The sequence below is a fragment of the Heterocephalus glaber genome, unplaced genomic scaffold (genome assembly GCF_053883595.1).
Source record: "Heterocephalus glaber isolate CG9 unplaced genomic scaffold, H.glaber_assembly_v1.0 deba00000470, whole genome shotgun sequence".
Classification (NCBI taxonomy): Eukaryota; Metazoa; Chordata; class Mammalia; order Rodentia; family Bathyergidae; genus Heterocephalus; species Heterocephalus glaber.
The window spans coordinates 1,777,584-1,798,418 of record NW_028258145.1 but is presented as its reverse complement, the minus strand read 5'-3'; the positions used below and the strand labels follow the sequence as shown (position 1 = coordinate 1,798,418).

The 20,835-nt window shown below is 39.7% G+C and overlaps 1 protein-coding gene across 5 annotated transcripts in view; it reads right to left on the bottom strand.

Moving 5' to 3' along the window:
* Window positions 1-20,835, bottom strand: part of Nphp1 (nephrocystin 1) — a 52,060-nt gene that overhangs the window by 12,884 nt on the left and 18,341 nt on the right. For 3 of the 5 annotated variants that reach the window (XM_004844331.4, XM_021257989.2, XM_021257988.2), the window contains exons 7-16: window positions 20,555-20,658; window positions 20,127-20,169; window positions 19,151-19,238; window positions 17,832-17,926; window positions 15,846-15,974; window positions 9,143-9,217; window positions 7,370-7,480; window positions 5,133-5,215; window positions 3,199-3,275; window positions 2,394-2,493 (exon numbers count right to left, since the gene is read on the bottom strand). In XM_004844331.4, the coding sequence (XP_004844388.2) occupies window positions 2,394-2,493; window positions 3,199-3,275; window positions 5,133-5,215; window positions 7,370-7,480; window positions 9,143-9,217; window positions 15,846-15,974; window positions 17,832-17,926; window positions 19,151-19,238; window positions 20,127-20,169; window positions 20,555-20,658 (905 nt within the window). The remainder of the gene's footprint in view (window positions 1-2,393; window positions 2,494-3,198; window positions 3,276-5,132; window positions 5,216-7,369; window positions 7,481-9,142; window positions 9,218-15,845; window positions 15,975-17,831; window positions 17,927-19,150; window positions 19,239-20,126; window positions 20,170-20,554; window positions 20,659-20,835) is intronic. The other 2 variants (XM_004844332.4, XM_087202767.1) reach the window with 2 other exon arrangements.

Here is a 20,835-nt window from a genome sequence, read left to right as displayed (position 1 = left end):
ATCTTGAAAAAGAACACTTTTCCAAGGAAAGATCTGCCAAAAAAGGGAATTTACAGGCTCTAAGAACATCCAGGAAAGACAAAAAAAAAAAAAAAAAAAAGCCAAGAGAGTAACTAATACCTAGGAGCACATTATTAATGGTTACTGAAAGATTTAACTGTTAGTAGTGTAATTATAAGATGCACCTCAGTATTAGAGGTAAGAACAAGGGATATTTAACCTCAAGATCTGGAATGACCAAAGCAACCACTCAGAGGGGTGCACCAAGACTTCTTTCCCTACTTCTTGGTAATCTGTGGGTAGCAGCAGGCCCTGGAAGGACCTTCCCTACATCCAGCTCAGCCATGCTCGGCCTCCGCCCTGTCCCTGGGGCACTGTGGGAAGTTGCTTTCCTCTCCATCCTCCCAATCCTGCAAAGTCTGCTTCTACTCCTCCCTGACCCCATCAGTTGAACATAACATCTTCATTAAACAGATTTTACAATACAGCACCATCTATCTACCTGGCATTATATTTACATTTATTGTTATATATAAAATAATTCTTTTTTATATGTAAAATAATTCTAATAGTACATAATGATGGTTAACACTAGTGCTTTGCTGAGTGCCATGAATAATCAATACGAGGTAAGTGTTTTATATGCTTTCTTTCTATTAAATTTTGTTACAGTTTTATGGGGTTTATATTGATATACCTATTTTTTTCAGAATAGTCTTACTATCATAATGGTGGTACATAAATCACTTTTAGCTCTAGTGTAAAAATTAAAAGAAAAAATATTTAAAATAGCTGCAATAAATTTTAACATACAAAATACAAAGTTGTAAATTTTAATGTCAATAACATAAATGTGGAGGAAATAAAAAGAAATAAAAGGCACTCAAATTGCAGAGTAAGAATAATTGTCTGTTTTTGGATGACATGGTCTTATAAATCCATTCTGAAGGTTGAGAGATGGTTAAAAGTCTAAAGGGCACTGAGTGAGAAATTGGTAAATCTGTGATTCCACTCATATAAATGCTTCTTGGAGAAAGCATAAATTAAACCCACCATGGGAAACCACTACTCACTTTAAAATATGGCTAGAAGAGAAAAAACTGAGAATGCAAAGTGCTGTGAAGAATATGGAGTAAAGGAAACTCACATACTGTTAGTGTGAATGGCACAGGCATTTTGGAAAAGTTAGGTAGCTTGTTATAAAGTTAAACCAAAACCAGATGACCCAGCAATCCCACTCCAAGGTTATTTCTACCCATGAGAAATGGAGGCAGACGTCCACACCCAGGAAACTGTATGCAAGCTGGGCATGGTGGTGCATGCCTGTCTTCCCGCACTCTGGGACGCTGAAGCAAAAGGATCATAAGTTTGGGCCCAGCCTGGGGAATCAGTAACTTAGGGAGACCCTGTCTCAAAATCTCAGTATTAAAAATTAAAAAGAAGGCTGAGGATGTAGCTCAGTGTGAAGGCCTTGGGTTTAATCCCCAGTACTGGGGGAAAAAATCTTATATGCATGTGCTTAAGAGCCCTTTATTCATAATTACCCAAACTAGACACAATCCAACAACCTAGAGAATGGATAACAAACCATTATATTCACGAGATGTAATACTACCTAGAAAGAAAAGGAACAAACTAATACGTGCAGCAGCCTGGATGAACCTCCACTGCATCATGCTGAGTGAAAGAAGCCAAATTCAAAGGCCACTGCTACATGATTCCATTTATGAGAGTCTGGAAAAGGAAAACTGTTGGGAAATAAAATAGGTGAGTGGCTGCCTGAGGCTGGGTGGCTGGGGGCTGACTATCAAGAGATGTGAGTTAGGTTTTTAGAGCAAGGAAACTATTCTGTATCCTAATTGTGGTCGTTCTTACATGATCATATACATCTGTCAAAACTCAAAGAACTGTACACTAAAAAGGGTATATCTTACTGCATGTAAATTAAATCTCAGTACACCTGCCAATAAAAAAAAGTTCCCTGAAGATTATACACTGATAAGCCCCATTTATTCAAAAGTGTCTAAATTATGTATAACCAAATCTATCACTTGAGCTAACTAGTAAATAGAGTAAGTGAATATATGCTGTATTATTATTCCATTTCCTTACTGATGTTTGTTTTGTTTTGGTTTTTTGAGACAGGGTTTCCCTATGTAGTTCAGGCTGGCTTTGAACTCATTACATAGCCCACAATAGCCTTGAACTCTAGGAGAGTCTCAATTACAGGTATGCACCTCCAGGCTTAGCTCCCTACTGATCTTTGGCAGAAGAATTAATGAGGAACAAAACAACTGATAAAAGACTTAGTACACTAAGCAGGAGGAGAAGCCAGAAGCAGCAGTGGGCTACAAATGCTCCCAAGTGCACGGGAGAGGCGAGCAGGTACCAACCTTAGCATGTTTCTTGTTCTTTGGTTCAGAGACCTCAGTTTTATCAGAAGTTGAGGCTGCCTTCTCATGGTCAGCATCTGATGGAAAACACTGCTGTGTGCTGTAAAAATAAATCAAAGATAAACCTAAGAAGTTTTAGTGTTTGGGATAGAGCATAATAAACCAGGTGTTTGAAGAGAATGTACCACCAGTGTGCTACAGTGTATGACAGGCAAGAGTCCCCTCGTGCTCTCAGGGAGCTGAGGGACAAAGACTGATGTTAATGCCTATGGACCCAGAAAGGGACTGGAGTGGCCACTTCACCAGATGTGGCACAGTGTCACTGCTGCCAGCTTACCAAGGGGGAAAGCAGGAGTTTAAAGAGCACACGTGGCTCCAGGTACAACCAACTGCATACCAGACCCCAAACTCCTTCCTGTTCCAAGCAGCTGGGATCCCAGCCCTGTGGGGACAGCAGCAGTGGTGATGTCCTGATCACCAAGGACAGGAATGTTGAGGAATGCAAGGGAAGCTCCATGAGGCAAGGACCACAGCCATCTTACCTTTCATCTCCCCATCCCCAGCACACTGCCTGGCCAATAGCCATAGTACAAGGTGGTCAACTTCCCAGGGGCAGTGTGGCCATGCTCTCACAGTGCGGCCACATCTACACCCTTTGACCTGGCAACAGGGAAGCTCTGAACCAGCCTGTCCTATCTTTAAAAGCGTGAATCCAAGTGAAGAATGCTATGGAAGCTACCACCTTGGATGAACCTGTGATGTGTACAGGCTTTACAGAAAGGGAAGCAAGACTTAAGAGCTGTACCTCTCCTGGACACAGAAGGGTCCACTTCCACGCCTTTCTCGTAGGGAGTCCCACCGTTCAACAAGAGCTCGTAAGTTCTAGAAAAGGAAAACCTGCTATGGTGGGTATGCTTCATGGGGATTTTGTGAACACTGGAATCAGCAGTAAGATATATTTTAGCAGATATTTATAGACATGATATTGATGTCTCAGTGACAAAGGGAGATAGCAGTGGGTCCCTATTAGGCACCATCTAGGTCAACAGTCTCTTTCCTCAGTACAAACTGCAGAGAATATGGTTTGTTTTTACATAAAAGAGAAAAAGATTAATTGACATTATTTGATGTTAATGACAATTAACAACTGCTTTGAATATATTTTCAAGTGAATTGAATCATTATTGGAAACAAAGCCATTATGAATCTCTATTGTTTCTAAAATTTAAAAGTGATGTGTATAGTGTTATTAAAATTTAGATGGCAAAGAAATCCCTCCCCATCTTTCCTTCCTACTTTGGTACATCTCCTGCTCTATCTTTTTCTATGCAAAGGCAAACAAATATACAGGATAAACACAGTGAATTTCAAAGCTAACTCATGCTCCCCACCAACCCCGGTCCTGGGCATCTAAAGCAGTGCTTCCTGTAAAAACTACCACTGCACCACACCCGAAGCCCCACATGCTTCTGTTTTCAAGTTGCACACTATTAAGTGCAGAAAGTTGAAAAAGGCCCCTTTAGGGCTGGTGATTTAGCTTTGTAGTGCCACTGCCTGCCTCGCAAGCACAAGGTCCTTATTTCGATCCCCAGTACCAAAAAACAACAACAAAAGGCCCCTTTAATCCAACCACACCAGGGCCCAAATTCTGGTCCAGTTTACCCACACCCACCCACAGAAGCTAACAGATAGTTTCTAGTGAACAGAAGTGGAGCCGCAGTATTCAGGCTGTTCTGTGCTTACATTTTGTATGCTACACCCTGGAAGCATTTCTATATTAGTATACACTGCTCTACTTCACTTAAAAAATGCATATGATTTCACTTTTAGAAATATGGAGATGTATTTTCCTTATTTCTCCCAGTAAGTACCACTAAAAGCCCCCTGAACATGTTCTCTAAACAAGCCACAAGAAACCTTGGTTTCTACATCCACCCACACAAATGGGGCACCCCTCCCACTCCTATCCATGGGGTAACCCTGAGACAAGAAGCAGTCAGGACTTTTACCTTTGCATGTTGGTAAGGAGGCCACATATGGAGTGCTATTGAAATTGATTCTCCTAATGAGCCTTTGGGATCAGAATCACCTCCCCCCATTAAAGATAGCTTATGTTCAGGACTTAAAACATTACAGACCACAGCCTTGAACTTTAAAATTTCAAACTTGGGATCTTGCTTACTATCCACTGCCTGCCCGCCCACCTATGTCTCCTCTGTGAATTTCCTGTTTAAATCCTAGACTTAGAGCTTTATTTCCCCCATTTAGAAATTCAGATGATCCTGAGGTCCTACAGGTGGGACATGGAGTCCGTAGTAGCAAACTGTAAACATATTTAAACTTTAGGAGCAAAAGGCAGACTGGAAGCAAATATTTGTGTTAAGAATTCTGTTGTTCCTCAGGACCCTGGGCTTAGCTTTTCCACTCTGTGAAGAGTAGGCTGCATTGGCAGCTCAGGGAAATGTGCCAGCACATAGAAAATTACTGACAGGGCATTCTCAGCAGCCAGCCAGTGCAAACATCTCTAAAACACCGACTCTATGTGTCATTTCCTCCTCCCCAGGGTGAGACTGTGCGGGATGGCCTAATAAGGTACCTTAAACAACATTCAAGTCAACACTGAAAGCTCTTCCCCCAAAACTTGTTGAAATGCTAAGAGAACCAACCTGAGGCACACAGACCCTAAGAAATGAACTTGTACAAAATTGCTTGTTGGCAAGGAACACACAGCCCACTTACTTGGCTGGAATAGGAACACCGCTGGCATCGAACAGCTTCAGAAATGCCCAGCCACAACTTAACTCTCCTCGTTCACCAGTTGACTACAAAGTAAAACAAGTATGTGACTTGGTGTCTGCACCAGTCAGATGGAGAAGCACACACCAAGTCCTCTGCAAGGGACAAAACACGTGTTCACCAATAGTTTTAAGCAGGTCTTCCCCAGAAAATACAGCGAGACCTAACAGATGTCCACCTCATTTGCAGGCCAGATGTTAAAGACGGTACTTCAAGTGACAAACGTGTTTTGTTGAAATCGCTCTTGAAAAATCCTTAAACCTGATGAGGTGGCCAGAGCTGCTCTTGGGTGTTGAGTGCTATAAACCTTTTGTGAACTTCTCTCAAATCACACTGATACCACTTGGTTTCACTGCCAGGTAAAATGCAGAATTGGTCACTCAAGGGCTTTTCTGCTCAGAAGTTTATCCCCACTGTCAACTGGCAAAGGCCACTGGGGCTTGAGGACCTGCTCCTTCCCCATCCTACCTATTTGCAATACACATGCATGAATTTGTCTTAAAGAACTGTAGTGGTAATATAGCACCACTAATATAACCTCTCTGTGATGACTCTCTGGGTTACTGGGGGCCAAGTCGTTTATTATTTTTATTATTAATCTTATTATTATTATTGAGACAGGGTCTGACTGTGTAGTTCAGGCTGGCCTGAAACTCAGTGATCCTCCTGCCTCAGCCTCCTGAGGGCTGGGATCGCAAGCATGCACCACCATGCCTGACAGGAGCCAAGTTTATATTCTACACCTCTCAAGCTATTATTAGAATGTGCAGATGTGGATTTACTAGCACAGCTCACACCTGCAGGTTCAATAGTTCATGGACCTTGTTAACCCACGTTTCTGGTGTGCTCTTAATAAAATGATCGCTCTGCCAGGTCCTTTAATAACTTACAGTTTCAAAGCTAAGAGCACTTGGGTTCCTGCTTGCTGTTTGCTGCCTTCTGACTGCCACTTCATGGACTGTTTCTCCTCTGTAATGCCCCTCTCCCCTGCCACCCTGCTTCAGAGTCAGTTGAGTATGGAATAAAACCTCTACAACTGTGAGATTTTTTCATGTCTTTGGTCCATGACAGAATTTCCCTTGTTGGCAGTTATCCTTTGAGATGTGGAATCATAATGTATAAAAAAATGGATAGAAAAAAGAAAGAAAAAGAAAAAAGAAAATCACCACCTTGAGGTAACTTTCTACAAGGCAGAGAGTTAGGTATAAGGCAAAAATAAAGGAAAATTGAGACTAATTATTTTATGAAATGGAGGAAAGAGGAACTGAATAAAACAATCTAGAGCTAATAACAAAATTCATATTGAGGCCAGCATCTGGAAAATAAAATGCATTAGGAATCGGTGGCTATGATTCTTCAACCCAAGAATCCATTAGGATGACAGAAAGATGCTAAAAACAGGTGAAAACAAAACAGGAATCCTTGCAAGTTACAATGCAAATTACAGAAAAAGAAAATATAGGTTGATATACAACTTCTTCTCACAAGAAATCAAGCACTATAAGAAGTAAACAAAAAAAATGTTGGCAACATGCTTTAATTTGAAGCAGTAAAGGCTAGAGAAATTGTGTTGCTGTGAAAAGACAAGATATACCAATAGAGTTCTGCTCCTTACAGCAGTTAAGGCCATGAAGCAGCATCTGCAAAGAAGGCACTTAATCACATTTGGAGGGCTGTGTAATGAGACATTTCCAGAACTGAGTGTAAAGAAAACTCAACAAAGGATTACATATAGCCAAAGTTCCTGGATTTAGAGGTGAGCTAAAGAGAACAAAATAAGAAAAACTGGTAGTTTGGTTTAGTTTCAAGAGCTATTTAGAATAAAGTGTACGGAAAGTCACCATAAAAAAAAAAAAAGCTAAGAGCACTTGGTCCCTGGAGGACAGAGGTGACCGAGCCCTGAGCTAGAATGCTTCTGTCACTTTTATCACTTTCTACACAGTCCCAGCCTTTTTAAATTGTCATTCTTTAAATGCATTAGTATTTACTAGTGCCACAAATGCAAACAAATGCCACTGAGAAGGTAGCACTATCTAAAAATTAAAATCACTGTCAGTCTCATTCCTCAAGGGATTAAAATTCTATTACACAGAAGCCTTCTAGTATTTTAACTGTAAATACAGACATATTTCTATCACTTCCCTTTCAACTGGGAAAGCTTTATCTTTCAACTGACATACATTACGAATATAAGAAATTCCAAGTTCAAACAATATTCTGAGGTCTGGAGATGAAGAATTGGACCTGATGAAACAATCACCATCGAGCAAGCAGGGCAAGATGCCAGTAACCTGCAATGATAAAGAAACCAAAGTTACTGACAAAAAGGAACAGTGGGGTGGACGTTCAGCCCCATCCATCTGTAAATGGTTTATGCCTTTGCATTATGGTAAAGGTCTTTTAAAGAAAATAAAAAGCAGATGTACTGGATCTATCTTCTACACCAATTATTTGAAATAAAAACATTTATTCAAGGGAATACTGTTACTTTCACTTCCTTTTTGCATCAGGCAGAGTCACTGTGAAACAAGTATTTCAAGTGGGTCCCAGGGGTAATAAAGCATAGTCTGCATACATCACCAGCTATTTACTTAGCCACTGCTCTGCATAAACAGAAAGATGAATGCACACCTTTGCTTAGCTCTCCTGATGCCTCTCTTATAAATCTTCCTTTCCCTTTTGCTCATCCCTTCCTTTTCCCTAGACAACCAAATCTCTGCTTCTTGCCTAAATAGTCCTACTCATCCTTCAAAGTCTACTTTCTCTTCTACAAAATCTTCTCTGGGGATAAGGATAGGATTAACCTCGCCTTCCTGGGCTCCAAAGCACTCAGAACCCCATCACAATTGCAGTTGGCAAGTGATGCTATCCACAGTGCCCACCCCAAGGGGCTCCTCTAAGGCTTGAACAAAACACTGCGCACCGGGGCCCAGTACAGGGCCTGGCCGGGGCAAGAGCACCACAGATAGAGGGAGTTATCGTTATTCACAGATGTGCTTCTTCTCTACTAACCTGCAAACTCCCACACACCCAGGATGAATGCCTGGCACTTTACAGAGGCTTAACTACACTCAACAAGCATTATATACTTATTCATCCTCCAAGCAGCTCATCTCTGTATTCTGGGAAAGCATTAGAACATCCCACCCTCGCAGTTCACACACACAGACAATAGACTTGTGCAGGGCTATGCCAGGACCTGAGGCTTCTCCCTGGGGGTGGGGGTGCAAGGTCACCCTGCACTTGCAGGAGCTGTGTGAGGAATGAATGAGGACATGCACACACAGTGAGACGGCCAGGCCTTGTGCACGGCCTGTGTCCCCTTGGCAAACCTCTACCAAGTAAGTAAAGTAATAAAACCTTCTAACGCAATAAGAGGAAGGACAATTAAGAGTTTTCAGGGTGCGGTAACATAAGCACATTAGTTGTGGGAGGGAAATAAAATACTAAAGTAACAAAACCTTGGTGGTAGAAATCAAGTAAACTAAACTATACACAATTAACGCTAGATAAAGAACATAAAGACACATCTGATTCACTGGTATCCACGAACCCTTAGTGGTGTGAAACCCCATCCCAGTGGTGATGGTCCCTGGGTGTCACCTTTGATTTTATCTGGAAAACACAGCTTTCGGCAGTGCAGTGTGAAGAGGTCATTTTTGAAAAACACCCCACTTCCTAAACTTTATCTTTTTGTTTTCATGTTTCATCAAATGGGTATTTTCTAAAATTGACATCCATTGAATGAGATGATTCATATGAATTATAATGTGGGTGAGTCAGGAATATGAGTAACTTTTTATCTAAGGCTTCAAGGAAGACTAAAGAATTTAAAGATTTAAATCTGGGCCCGTATATCCTGTGCTACATCTGTCACACCGATCTCAATGGTGGAACACTTAATAGGAGAAAGAAGTTCATCTCTCATCATATCCACTCAGCAGACTACCTACCTGGGGAGAAAAAGCCCATGTTTTGGGCTTTTTAGGTTGCCACGTGGCTCGGACTGTATGAATGTTGCTCAGGACCTGAAATGAGATTTTCCCATTTGAAATCATGCTGTAGAAGGTTCTCTAAAATATTACTACTTCCAAGTCCTGGAGTGTTAACAGTGGGAAAGGGGAGCTCTCATTTTTTATTTCATGCAATTCTGTGATGTTTTTGTTTTAGCATCAAGTCCAATACGCATATAACTTTTGAAATAATTAGTGAAAAACAAGCGTTCCAACATTTATTAATAAAACAATGAAGAAACTAATAAAATGAATTCAGACTTGGACCCTTGTACCCGTAATAAATTGTTATAAGTGAAATACTTAAGAGCCGAGAGTGAAATTTCAGATAGAAATGGCCTTTTAAGAGATGTTGTCCTTTGCCCTGTCACTAAGACAGACATTGCCATCAGCTGGGATTCACATCACATTTTTCTTCAAGATTCTAGGCCTACAAATTATACTTTTCCTGCAATTTACCCTCTTATGCAATGCTACATGCGAGAGATTCACTCTGCAGTTTACATAAAACAGTGAAACACAAAAGGAGCCAAACTTTATGTAAAACTTTATGCCAAATTCTGGAAAGTTATGGCCAATTAACTTTGAATTGACTTTATTTTTTAGAGAAGTTTTAGTTTAAGAGAAGTAAGCAGAAAGTACTTATTTTTTAATTTAAAAAACCAGAGGTACAAATGGCAAACGTAGGTTCCAGCAGAGGTGGGTGGTACAGCCATGGGGCCCTGTTGTGTTAGTCTCTGCATGTTTTGGTGTATTTGAAATAGTTCACAATTTAACAAATATTGATAAATCCAGTAAAAATCAGATTGGGATATAAAATGGAAATGAAACAGAAATTGGAAAGAAGTAATATTCTAAGATAAGAAAGATTCTGAGTGTGAGACAGGTTTGTCTTTTATTTCTTTTTATTGGCATAGATAATTAGGTGATATGTTTTTTAATAAGTACTTAAGGGTTTCAATTAAATTTTAAAAGGGTAAAACATATGATGGTGGTTAACTATGAAACATGTCAAACATACCAGACTAGACAAAAGAACCTTATAGGGAACAGTCAAATGCTCTTCACCCAAATTCTGCCAACAGCTTTTTACTATCCCTGTTTCATCATACATATCACCTATCCACCCATCAATTTTCCTTATATTCTGATGTACTGAGAATTTACAGACATTACTAAATGTCTCTGCTTTTTGCCATGCATATTATTAACTAAAATTGAGTCTGTCTACGTTCTTGTTTGACATAAAATCTAACAATGAAAGTCACAGTCTTATGTTTATTTTTGTGTGATGTCAAGGGAGGAAGGTGGCTGCCTAGGGGTCACAGGACCCCAAGAGTGACTCAGTGGGTGCTATTAATGGAGGCATGGGGTGGGGGTCTTCAAGGCTATCAGGCTCATAGTCAGAGGCGCCCCTTCCCCTGGCGGGGACAGAGGCCAAGTGCAGCACCAGGGCTTCCATGCTCACCTGGCAGTAATGAGGCAGCTCCCTGCTTCCCCTGACAGCCTGATGTCAAGTTCTGGTTAAATAGAACTTTGTAAATTTTTTTTTTGAGACAGGGTCTCACTATGTAATTCAGGTTGGTGTTGAACTCACTGTGTAGCCCAGGCTGGCCTCAAATTCCTGGTGATCCTCCTGCCTCAGCCTCCTGAGTGCTGGGATCATAGGTGTGTGTCACCATACCTGGCTTTAAAACAGACTTTAAGATCCAGAAACTCTTAACGCCTCCAATATCCAGAATCCAATAAAACACCACTTATCTTACCAAGAAAACCAGGAAAACCCCAAATTGAGTAAGAAAGGTCATTCAACAGACACTAACACTAAGACAATGTAGATGTAGGGACAAAGATTTTAGAGGAGCCAAATAAAAATATATTAATAAATAACTTTGGACATGCTTGAAACAAATTTAAAATATAGGAGGAAATACAGTCTTAAAAACTAGGAAGTCTCAACAAAAAAATGGAAGATATAAAGAATCAAATGGAAATTCTAGAACTGAAAAATACAATCAAGACAAACCACCCCCAACTCATTGGTTAGACTCAATAGCAGAATAGAGAAAAAAGAGAAAATAACTAGTAAAATTACAGATAAGAAAATAGAAATTACACAATCTGAAGAGCCGAGATAAAGTAGGGGAAAGACAGAAAGACAGACAGACAGACAGAAAGAAAACCTCAGGAACCTGTGGGATTATAACAGAAGATCTGACATATGGGTCATTGGCATTCCAGAGGAGAGGAAAGTTTGGAGTTAAGCATTTGAGAAAATAAATATTGAACAATCCCCAAATTGGGCAAAAAATATAGTCCCATAGATTTAAAAAGCTGAGCAAATTCCAATGAGGACAAACCCAAGAAATTCATGCCAGATACACCATAAAAGTAAACACAAAGAAAAGATGTGGGAAGCAATGAAAGAGAAACAACACCCACGTTCACCTCAGGGGAGAAATGATTTGAATGGGTTTCTCATCAGAAACCAGAGGCTAAAAGGAAGCAGCACGATATTTTTTACATACTCTCAGAAGAACTGTCAATCTGGAATTGTTAAGGAGCCTATTCTCAGATAAAGTTTAAGAAATCTGTCACCAGCAGATTACCCCAAAAGAATGGCTAAAAGAAATTCTCTAAACCGAAAGAACATGATTTTAAAACAGGAATCTCAGAACATCAGAAAGGAAAATGAAAACAGTAAAAATAGGAGTAAATACTATAGATTTTCTCTTGGGTTTTCTAAACTATGTTTAATGGCTGAAGCAAAAATTATTATTATTTGGGCTTTTTTTTTTTGGAGACAAGTTCTCACTATGCAGTTCAGGTTGGCCTTGAGCTCACCATGTAGTCCAGGCTGATCTTGAACTTGAGGCAATCCTCCTGCCTCAGCCTTCCAAATACTGGGATTACAGGCCACAACATTTGGCCGCAAACATTACTAAGAATATGCAACGTCGTTTTCAATGTCTGTTTGTCTCCTACCAGATGCTTCTGGTAGATGCTTTTTTTTTTTAAATACTGGCCCAGAATTTACAGGTGCGGTGTTGGAAGTGTTGGTCCTGGAAGTGGAGTTTCATTAATTAGTTTTAACAACTATGCTTTTTATTTGTAACTAGGCTTAGGTTTATTAAAGAAGCACTGAAGTAAACAGCATGAGGTGTTTATGTAACTACTAAGTATGTTCTATAACTTCTCAATTTGGAAATTGAATATAATTTAGTTTTATAAATTAACTTCTGATTTTGACATAAATTTCTGTCATTTTGAGGTGATATTAACAATCAAGTTCTAGCTTTTGTTTTAAGTTCTCATATATAAAAACAAGTATAAGAAAAAGTAGTATCAGACGGGATCTAAGAGAAAGCAAGCATTCATCTGCTTGGTCAGTGGCGACACCTACTGGCTGCATTATGGAAGAGGTTTTGCGCGGACAGTAGGAACGAGGATCGTGATTGTTTTACTCCATGGCGGGGGAGTGGGGGCGGGCACGGACGGACAGGCATTTTTACTATGCTGGGAGCCTCCGGATGAACGGAACCAAGCCCACGTCAACTCACTCCTCCAAGCTCGGTCCTCTGCTAGCGCTGCTATGCCACTGAGCCAACCAAGCATATATGGAAGCGTGAGAAGGCCGCTCTCCCTCTACCCTCCACGGAGGTCATCACAGATTGTGTTGGCTCTTTCCTCTCACATCTCTCACCTCCATCTCGCTCTTCTAAACTGTAAGCCCACCCCTCACTTCTCACGCTTACGAAGCACCTGCTATGTCCCACGTGCTAGCCTAAGCGTGGCCCTTCCACTGCCCTGACCCAAGGTGTCTGCTGGAGAAGGAAAGCGAGACAGCAAGGTGAAGGCCCGGACCGAGCAAGTGTGGAGCCAGGGTTCAGCTTAAGCAAAAAGGCTCCAGGTTTTTTTCTCCGGAAGATGACCTTGCCGTCCTTTGACTGCCATGCTGTATACCCCAGCTGCCCATGGGCTATTAATAGTTGCGCTGGCTCTTTCACTGAAAACCTGGTCACCCCTCAGATCTCAGCTCAAGCCTGTTTCTGCTGGAGGCAGCTCTGACTACTTACTTAAGAACTCTTTTCTAATGTAAGCATATGGGCTAAAAGTTTCCCTCTAACAATGCTTTAGCTGACATCTCACAAGGTATATACTGCATGTTCATTTTCTCTACAGTACAAAATATATTCTACTTTCCCTTTTAACCCGTTGATTTAGAAATTTTTAAATTTCCAAATATTTAAGGATTTTCTAACTTACCTTTCTGTTATTGATGTCTAATTTAATTCCATGTGCTCAAAGACAATATATGTATGGGTTTCAATTCTTTCAAATTTGTGAGGTTTGTCTTCTGATCACCCATCTATCTTTGTTAATATTCCTATGTACTTAAAAGACAGTATACTTTACTATTTTGAGGTGATGTACAAATAAAATAGTAATTCAATTTAGTTAGCTGATAAGTTATTTGATTCTTTTACAGCCTTACTAAAATATTCTGTCAGCTTGTTTATATCATTGAGAGAGGAGTATTAAAGTTCCCATCTATAATTATGGCTTTCCCTATTGCTTTTTTCAGTTCTACGCATTTTTATTTCATGTATTTTGAAGCTCAGATGTTGGCTGTGTACAGAGTTAGGGTTGTGACATATTCTTGATGAATTATCTCTCTCATAGTATATAATAACTACTCTGATGTTAGTGTCTTTGAATGGTGTATCTTCTTCCATCCTCCTTTTAACCTACCTACATTTTTATATTTAAGGTGGCTTCTTGTAAGAGCATATAGTTGGGGCTTTCCCAGTTTTTATTTGTATTTCCCTGATAATTTATTATATGTTCAGTGTCTTTTATATTCTTACTGGTTTGCCACGTTTTCTTTTTTTGAAGTCCAAGTCTTTTCCTCATTTAAAAACAGTTATCTCGGGCTGGGGATTTAGCTCAGTGGTTTTGCCACCTGCTGCGCAAGTGCAAGGACTTGAGTTCGATCCCCGGTAAACAAAAAATAAATAAATTTTAAAAAGCAGTTATCTTTTTGTTTTTTAGACACCCCAGACTTGCTCCTGACCATAGGGAAAATGTGTTCAATGTTTCATTGTTAAGTATGATGATGTCAATTTAGATTTTTTTTGTTGTCCTTTACAATTTGAGGAAGTTCCCTTTATTCCTAGTTCCTAGAGAACTTTTTGAAAATTATAAATAAGCATTGAGATCTTTTTCTATGGAATATATAGAATGGTTTTTCTATATCTATTGAGATGTTCACATGATTTTTCTTCTTTGTCCTATTAACGTAACAAATTACAATGACTGGTTTTCAAACATTAAATGTTGGCCACAACATTTGAATCGTATATACATTTGAATTCCTGAAAGAGATTCCAACTGGTTATGATATGTTGTTCTTTTTATATGTTACTAGATCTAATTGGATAATATTTTGTTTAGGGTTTAGTTTCTGTATCCATGAAGGATATTGCTCTTGTAATTTTTTATGTCATATTTTGATGTCACATTTTTCTGGCTTTATGAAATGTGTTGGGAAGCATTTCTTCTTTATCTACTCTTTGGAATAGTATGCATAAGATTGGAATTATTCCTTCCTTAAATGTTTGGAGGAATTTACTACCGTAGGCATCCGGGCCTGGAATTTTCTTTGTGAGAAGATATTTTTATTATAATTTTAATTTCTTTAACAGAAGTTACTTATTTCTTATCATGGAAATTTCAGTATGTTATTTTTTTTACAAAATTATCTATTTCATCAATGTCAAATTTATTGGCACAAAATTTATATGTCCCCTTATGGTTGTCTTAATTCTATGGAAGCTGTGATGTTTCTATTTCTATGTCAGATATTGATAACTTGTTTTCTTTCTTTAAAAAATTTCTTGATCACTCTTATTAGGTATCTTTCAGTTTTATTAATCTCTTCAAAGAATCAGCTTTGGTTTATTTGCTCTTTATTTCATTAATTACTACTCTTATCTTTACTATTTCCTCCTTTCTTCAGCTTTAACTCACTGTTCTATTTTTAGCCTCTTAAGTTGGTAGCTTAGATCACTGGTCTTAAATATTTCTTCTTTCTAGTATATGCAATTAGAGCTATACATTTCTATCTAGCACTGTTTAAGGTATGTGTCAAGAAAGATACATTAATTTTTTAAAAGCCATTCAGACTTGTTTGGTACTGTGTAAAAAGTAGTTTCCCAGAAATCAGGGAGAACTTGAGTGAAAAAGGACACAAAGAGACAGACAGTGACGCTCTATATCTTGATGAGGGCATTGGTCATACAGGTGTGCACATTTGTCAAAAACACAATGCTGTATGCTTAAGGTCTGAGCCGCATACAACACTAGAAGATAAGCACCAGTGCCTCTTAGGTGAAAAACAGTCTAAGGCTGGGGTGGTTAACTGTGATGGGCCAACATCGCACATTTAGTGACTGAAAGAGGCAGGGGCGAGACCTGCATCCTCAGAACCACTGTGGCTGCAGCACATACACAGTACACAGATGCGGAGAAAGACTAGAGAAGAGAACACCCGTTCTGGGTAGTGCACATTTACCATGTGGCTTCATCAATATCATAGTGCTCCTCCCCATTCTGGTGTGCCCAGCCATCCGCGGGAGCTCACCCTGTTACCGTCGAACACACAGAGGCGCACGTGCCTGCTGAGGACCTGAATGCTCGTTCCCGGGAGAGGAATCATCTTACAGCTCCACAGGGTCAGGACCAATGAAACATGGCTGGGTCTTGACCTGATCTGAAACAGGAATTAGTTATAAAAAGTTTATTTTTGTTACTTATAGTACAAAGCCATTTTCCAAAGTATCTTTTGTAAATGCAGCTTAAGAAAATACATAGAATAAAAAAAGACAATAAGGAAAAGTTATAATACTCTGTTCACTTAAAGTCAAAACTAGTCATTTCAGGTAAAATTTTCACAAAGTTATATTTGGAATAGCTGCATTTTTCATAACTACTTAAAAGCTGCGATGGACAGAACAGGCAGTAGTAGCAGGTCCAGCATGTGGCTGACCATGGAAGCCCCATAGTCCCATCTCCAGGTTCACTCTACAGAATTCGTGTAAGTGTAGGTGCTTACCATGGCACAGCAATCAAGAAACCTGGCATCAATATTCCCCAGCTAAATGCTTCTTTTTCAAAATTCCAAGCAATTATCTACCTTGTTCTTTGATTTCCTACCTGGATCTCTTGACAGAGAATGTACTGACTAATTGATGAGATTATTCAGATCTATTTCACAGACAAGAGGTCAGATTATGAATAAATAAATTGGCATTCTGGCTTTTTACTTTTTAAGAACACCCTCAAATAGTTAAACTTTATAATTATAAATAAATTTATTGTTGCAAATAATAAGACAGCACCTAATGGGTTGTCACCTTTTTAAGAAAAGCTGAATATTTAGTTTTCTGGGCATAAATTTATAAAATTAAATGTACATTAAACAGACCATATATAACATCTTTGTTGACTTAGAAAACAAGATACTTAATGCTAAGAAGGTTCCAGGTCCTGCTCAGGTTGGGAGGAAAAGGGATGCTGAGGTCCTGCAGCACCTGACCCCACCAACCTGATCACTTGGTCCTCTTACTCCTCCCTTAGACTTCAGGAAAGGAAGGGAGACAAAGGAGAAGGTAAATGGGAGGGCAGCGATGTGTTCTAATAAAATATTAAGAGTATTTTCTACTTCAAATACTGAAATAGCAACAATCCTTCACTTTGAGTCCTACCCTAAAAAGTATAATCATAACATTCTGCTGTTTCCTTCTTCCTATTTAATTAACATAGTATTGTGACGTACTACTGATAATGACACCTGTGTTCATCAGCTTTCGGTTGCTGTAACAAGTATCCAAAACCATCACTTTAAAGAACAGGACATGTCTGTTTTGGCTCCCGGTTTGTGTCCATGGTCAGTTGGCCCCACTGCTCCCAGGTACTGCACTGAGGCAGTGCATCAAGGTGGCCAGGAAGCAAAAGGGAGAGAGGAAGGGGCTGGGGTCTTGATATGCCCTCAACAGCATGCCCCTGTGACCTACGTCTTCCCGCTAGGCCCTGATCACAGGCTAGTAACACCCAGGGGACAATAGGGACACTTTTCCAAACCACAGCACTCACCAACATTTACTTACCATACGTCAGGCATGGTTCTAAGCCTTTACATAGAAAATAATTCTCAGGGGAACTCTACATTGGAAGTATTGTTATCCCCTTTTTTACAGATGAAGAAACATGTAAAGAATGATTAAGATAAAAATCCAGCATCATTTCCTCTATAACAGTGAGAGAAAGAGAGCAATAGAGCAGAGAAACAAGACAAAGTCAAGGTGCCAAGTCCAAGTTTTGCCTCACCTACGAAAACATCACTTTTAAAAATTCCAACCTATGGCCCGGGGATTTAGCTCAGGGCAATGCGCCTGCCTTGCAAGTGCAAGGTTCTGAGTTTGATCCCAGGAGCTGCAAAAAAAAAAAAAAAAAAAATCCAACCTAGAAATAATTCTGTTTTCTATAGCGCATCAATTTAAATTTTATATACTTCCACCAGGATGAAACCTGGAAAAGTTGTACCTGTACTGATCGTAACTATACTCACAGTGCTCGACTTGGCATCCCACACTAGGTCTCGGAAGGCCAGCTGCGATGCCGTGAGCTCTGGCTGTAGGAAGTAACTTGCTCGAAATTGATTCCCTGTAAAAATCATTCTTTCCTTTATTTTCTTGCAAAAAGAGGAATAAAATTTAAAACCCAACATCCATATTACTTCCAAAATGCCAAACTGCTTATTAGGAACCTGCTTTCTGACAGATGTTCAATCCAGACTTATTAAAACAATACAAAATTTAAAAAAATAAATAGATAAAAGATTATCTTAAAGTAGCTTAAAGAAAGGTCTTATAGAATTTTAGGTCAATAATATGCCTCATGATGAAGATGATTCATTCAAATATTTTTGTAAATTGCAGAAACCTGTAAGCATTTTGTAGATTTTGGGAAAAATATATATAATCGCTAGTTCCACTTAACACAAAAGCATTTTTAGCCTTTTTTTCCATAGTTCAGTTGTGAAGAATACTTCCTATAAAATCATTTATTCATTCAACAAATAATTTTAGAGTCCCTGCTCTGCCAAGTGGTATGCTAGGAGCTGGAAATAGAACGGTGAATGAGACAGATGTGTTCTCTGCCCTCATTAGCTAACTGCAGAGTGAAGAGGAGGGTGCCCAAGTGGAAGGAAGTAGGGGGACTGACATTGTGGTGGCTCCTTCCCCCTTGTAAGGTGGGAGCTACCCTGAGTCTGGAAGGCTGGGCTGGGCATTTTAGGGAGGATCAAGAAGAACCTTTTTAGCAGAGGTAACCTCAATGCAGCCCTTCATGGATAACTAAACAGTCAGGTAAACAGCAGATGCCTTGGCCCCCAAGATTCCCCTCTGAAAGGAGCTTATAGCCAAGAGTTGCCAATTACTGGGAATCCAAGACTGAATCAGAAATGGAGAGAAATCCAGAAAAGTCTCACTGCAAAGAGGAGCAGATAAAGGGAGTCTTTGGCAGAATGGGGCAAGGCTGGTTTTTAAAGGAGGCCATGTGAGGTGTGCAGGGAGTACCAATGGGGTAATGAGTCAGCAGGAGGCAGTAAGGGAGGTACAGGCTAAAGACACTGGAAGGGCTGATAATTAAAGGAGTCTTGTTTCTGAAAAAAAGAAAGAGGCAGGGACCCAGAGCACAGATAATCAGACTGGCCTCTGATAGGATCAGGGAGGGGTCTTTGCCTTCACAGGGAGGAGAGGAAAAGATGAGAACCAGTGAGAGGTGAGATTCAACATCTTCCTCAGCTTATTTTGGCTATGACAGAAAGATGAGACTCCAACCCTGACTGCTTGACCCCAGGTGTGCATGCTGCCTGACCCATGTTACCTTCCTCCAGCAGCTGGGAGAGCGTGGAGGGCCGGAAGCCCGCAGGAATGGCCCCCATTGTGGTCAGCACGTCGACAGTGTTTATCTGCTGAAGAGAGTGGAAACAAAATGAATCTGCTTGCTCTCATTCATGTTTCCTCACCTCTATAATACAAATACTTATAGACTTTAGGGGGAAAACAGTACAATGTGATCCCCAATTCCTGAAAGCAAGACTCATCCCTGAATCTTGCCCTTCCTGAGGACCTCAGACCCAGGCAGTGCTCCAGAGCAGAGCTCTATTCTAGACCAAATGCTTCAATGCATCCTTGACCAAAACAGACCCAGCTGTTCCGCTCCACCATGCACAGCCATCTAACAGAGGAGTGAACATTGTGACTGACACACACTGAAGAATTAAGGGAGTTTTGTGTATGTGAACACACACACACACACACACACACACACACACACACACACACACGAGAATGTCCTTATAAGGAAAACATGGAGTGAAACATCAGGAAGAATACCTACTAAACTACTAATAGTGATTGAAGGAGGATTTTAATTTTGTTCTATAATTTTTAAGTGGTAGAATTATAGTTAATTTCTTACTTTTCTGAGTTTGTCAGTAAATGAAATGTATTCTTCAATAAAATGACAGAAAATTCTGGTAGGATCAATGAGAATAATTCTAAGCCCTCAAATCATACCATGAATCAGATTATTTATTCTTTTTTTTAACAGAAGACCTAATGAGAAACATTACTTGGAGCACAGATTTACTGAATCAGAAATATGTGCTTATTCCTTACGTCCATCCCACACCTTGAACACTATGTAGGACCTATGCTTTCTTTCTAATTTTGAATCTGAATGCAATCAGAGCTACTTCATAATGATACAAAAACAAGGGACCAAATATATCTCACTTGTCAAACAGATAATAAGAGGTGAAATATGAGACATCATCAATAAGGCAGGAGATACCAACCTCTGAGATAGCTTTTCGAACAGCATTCCAACGGGAATCAGTTCTGGGGAGACAAAATAGCAAGTGACAGATTATGTGATTCATTCACTTAGGGAAGTGCATCAGTCAAAGAACAGAGTTCATCATCGTCAGGAAGTTCTGATAACTGAACAGTGTCTAGCTGAAACCAAGGTAGGCTAAGTGCACTAAAATATACTGCAAAATTAAAGTAGTAGTGATTGTTAAGCAAACAATAACATGAAAAGCTCTCACGTATAAGTTGTCTCCATTTCCAGAAAGTTTTGAAGGGATTTAGCTCAGTAGTAAGAGCACTTGCCTAGTATGTATGAAGCCCTGGGGTCAACTCCAGCACCAAAAAAAGAAAGACTAAAGGGAAGTCTTGTAAAAAGTTTCCCAAAGCTGCTCTGATGTCTTCTCCCACCCCATACCTTTGCTTCACTTCACTTCTGTCTGCTGCTTCATCTCCCACATCCACATCTTCTTCACTGTCTTCTTCACTTGATTCTTGGTCTTCTTTTTCTTTATTATAGGGCTGGAAAATCATTGAAATATAAAGTACTTTTCAATGAATGTAAAAATCAATCAATAAGGGCCAGGGATGTAGCTCAGTGGCACTGTGCCTGCCTCGTAAGCTAAAGGTCCTGAGTTTGATACCCAGTACCGAAAAAAAAAAATCAATCAATCAATGAAAATCCTAGTACTTTCACAA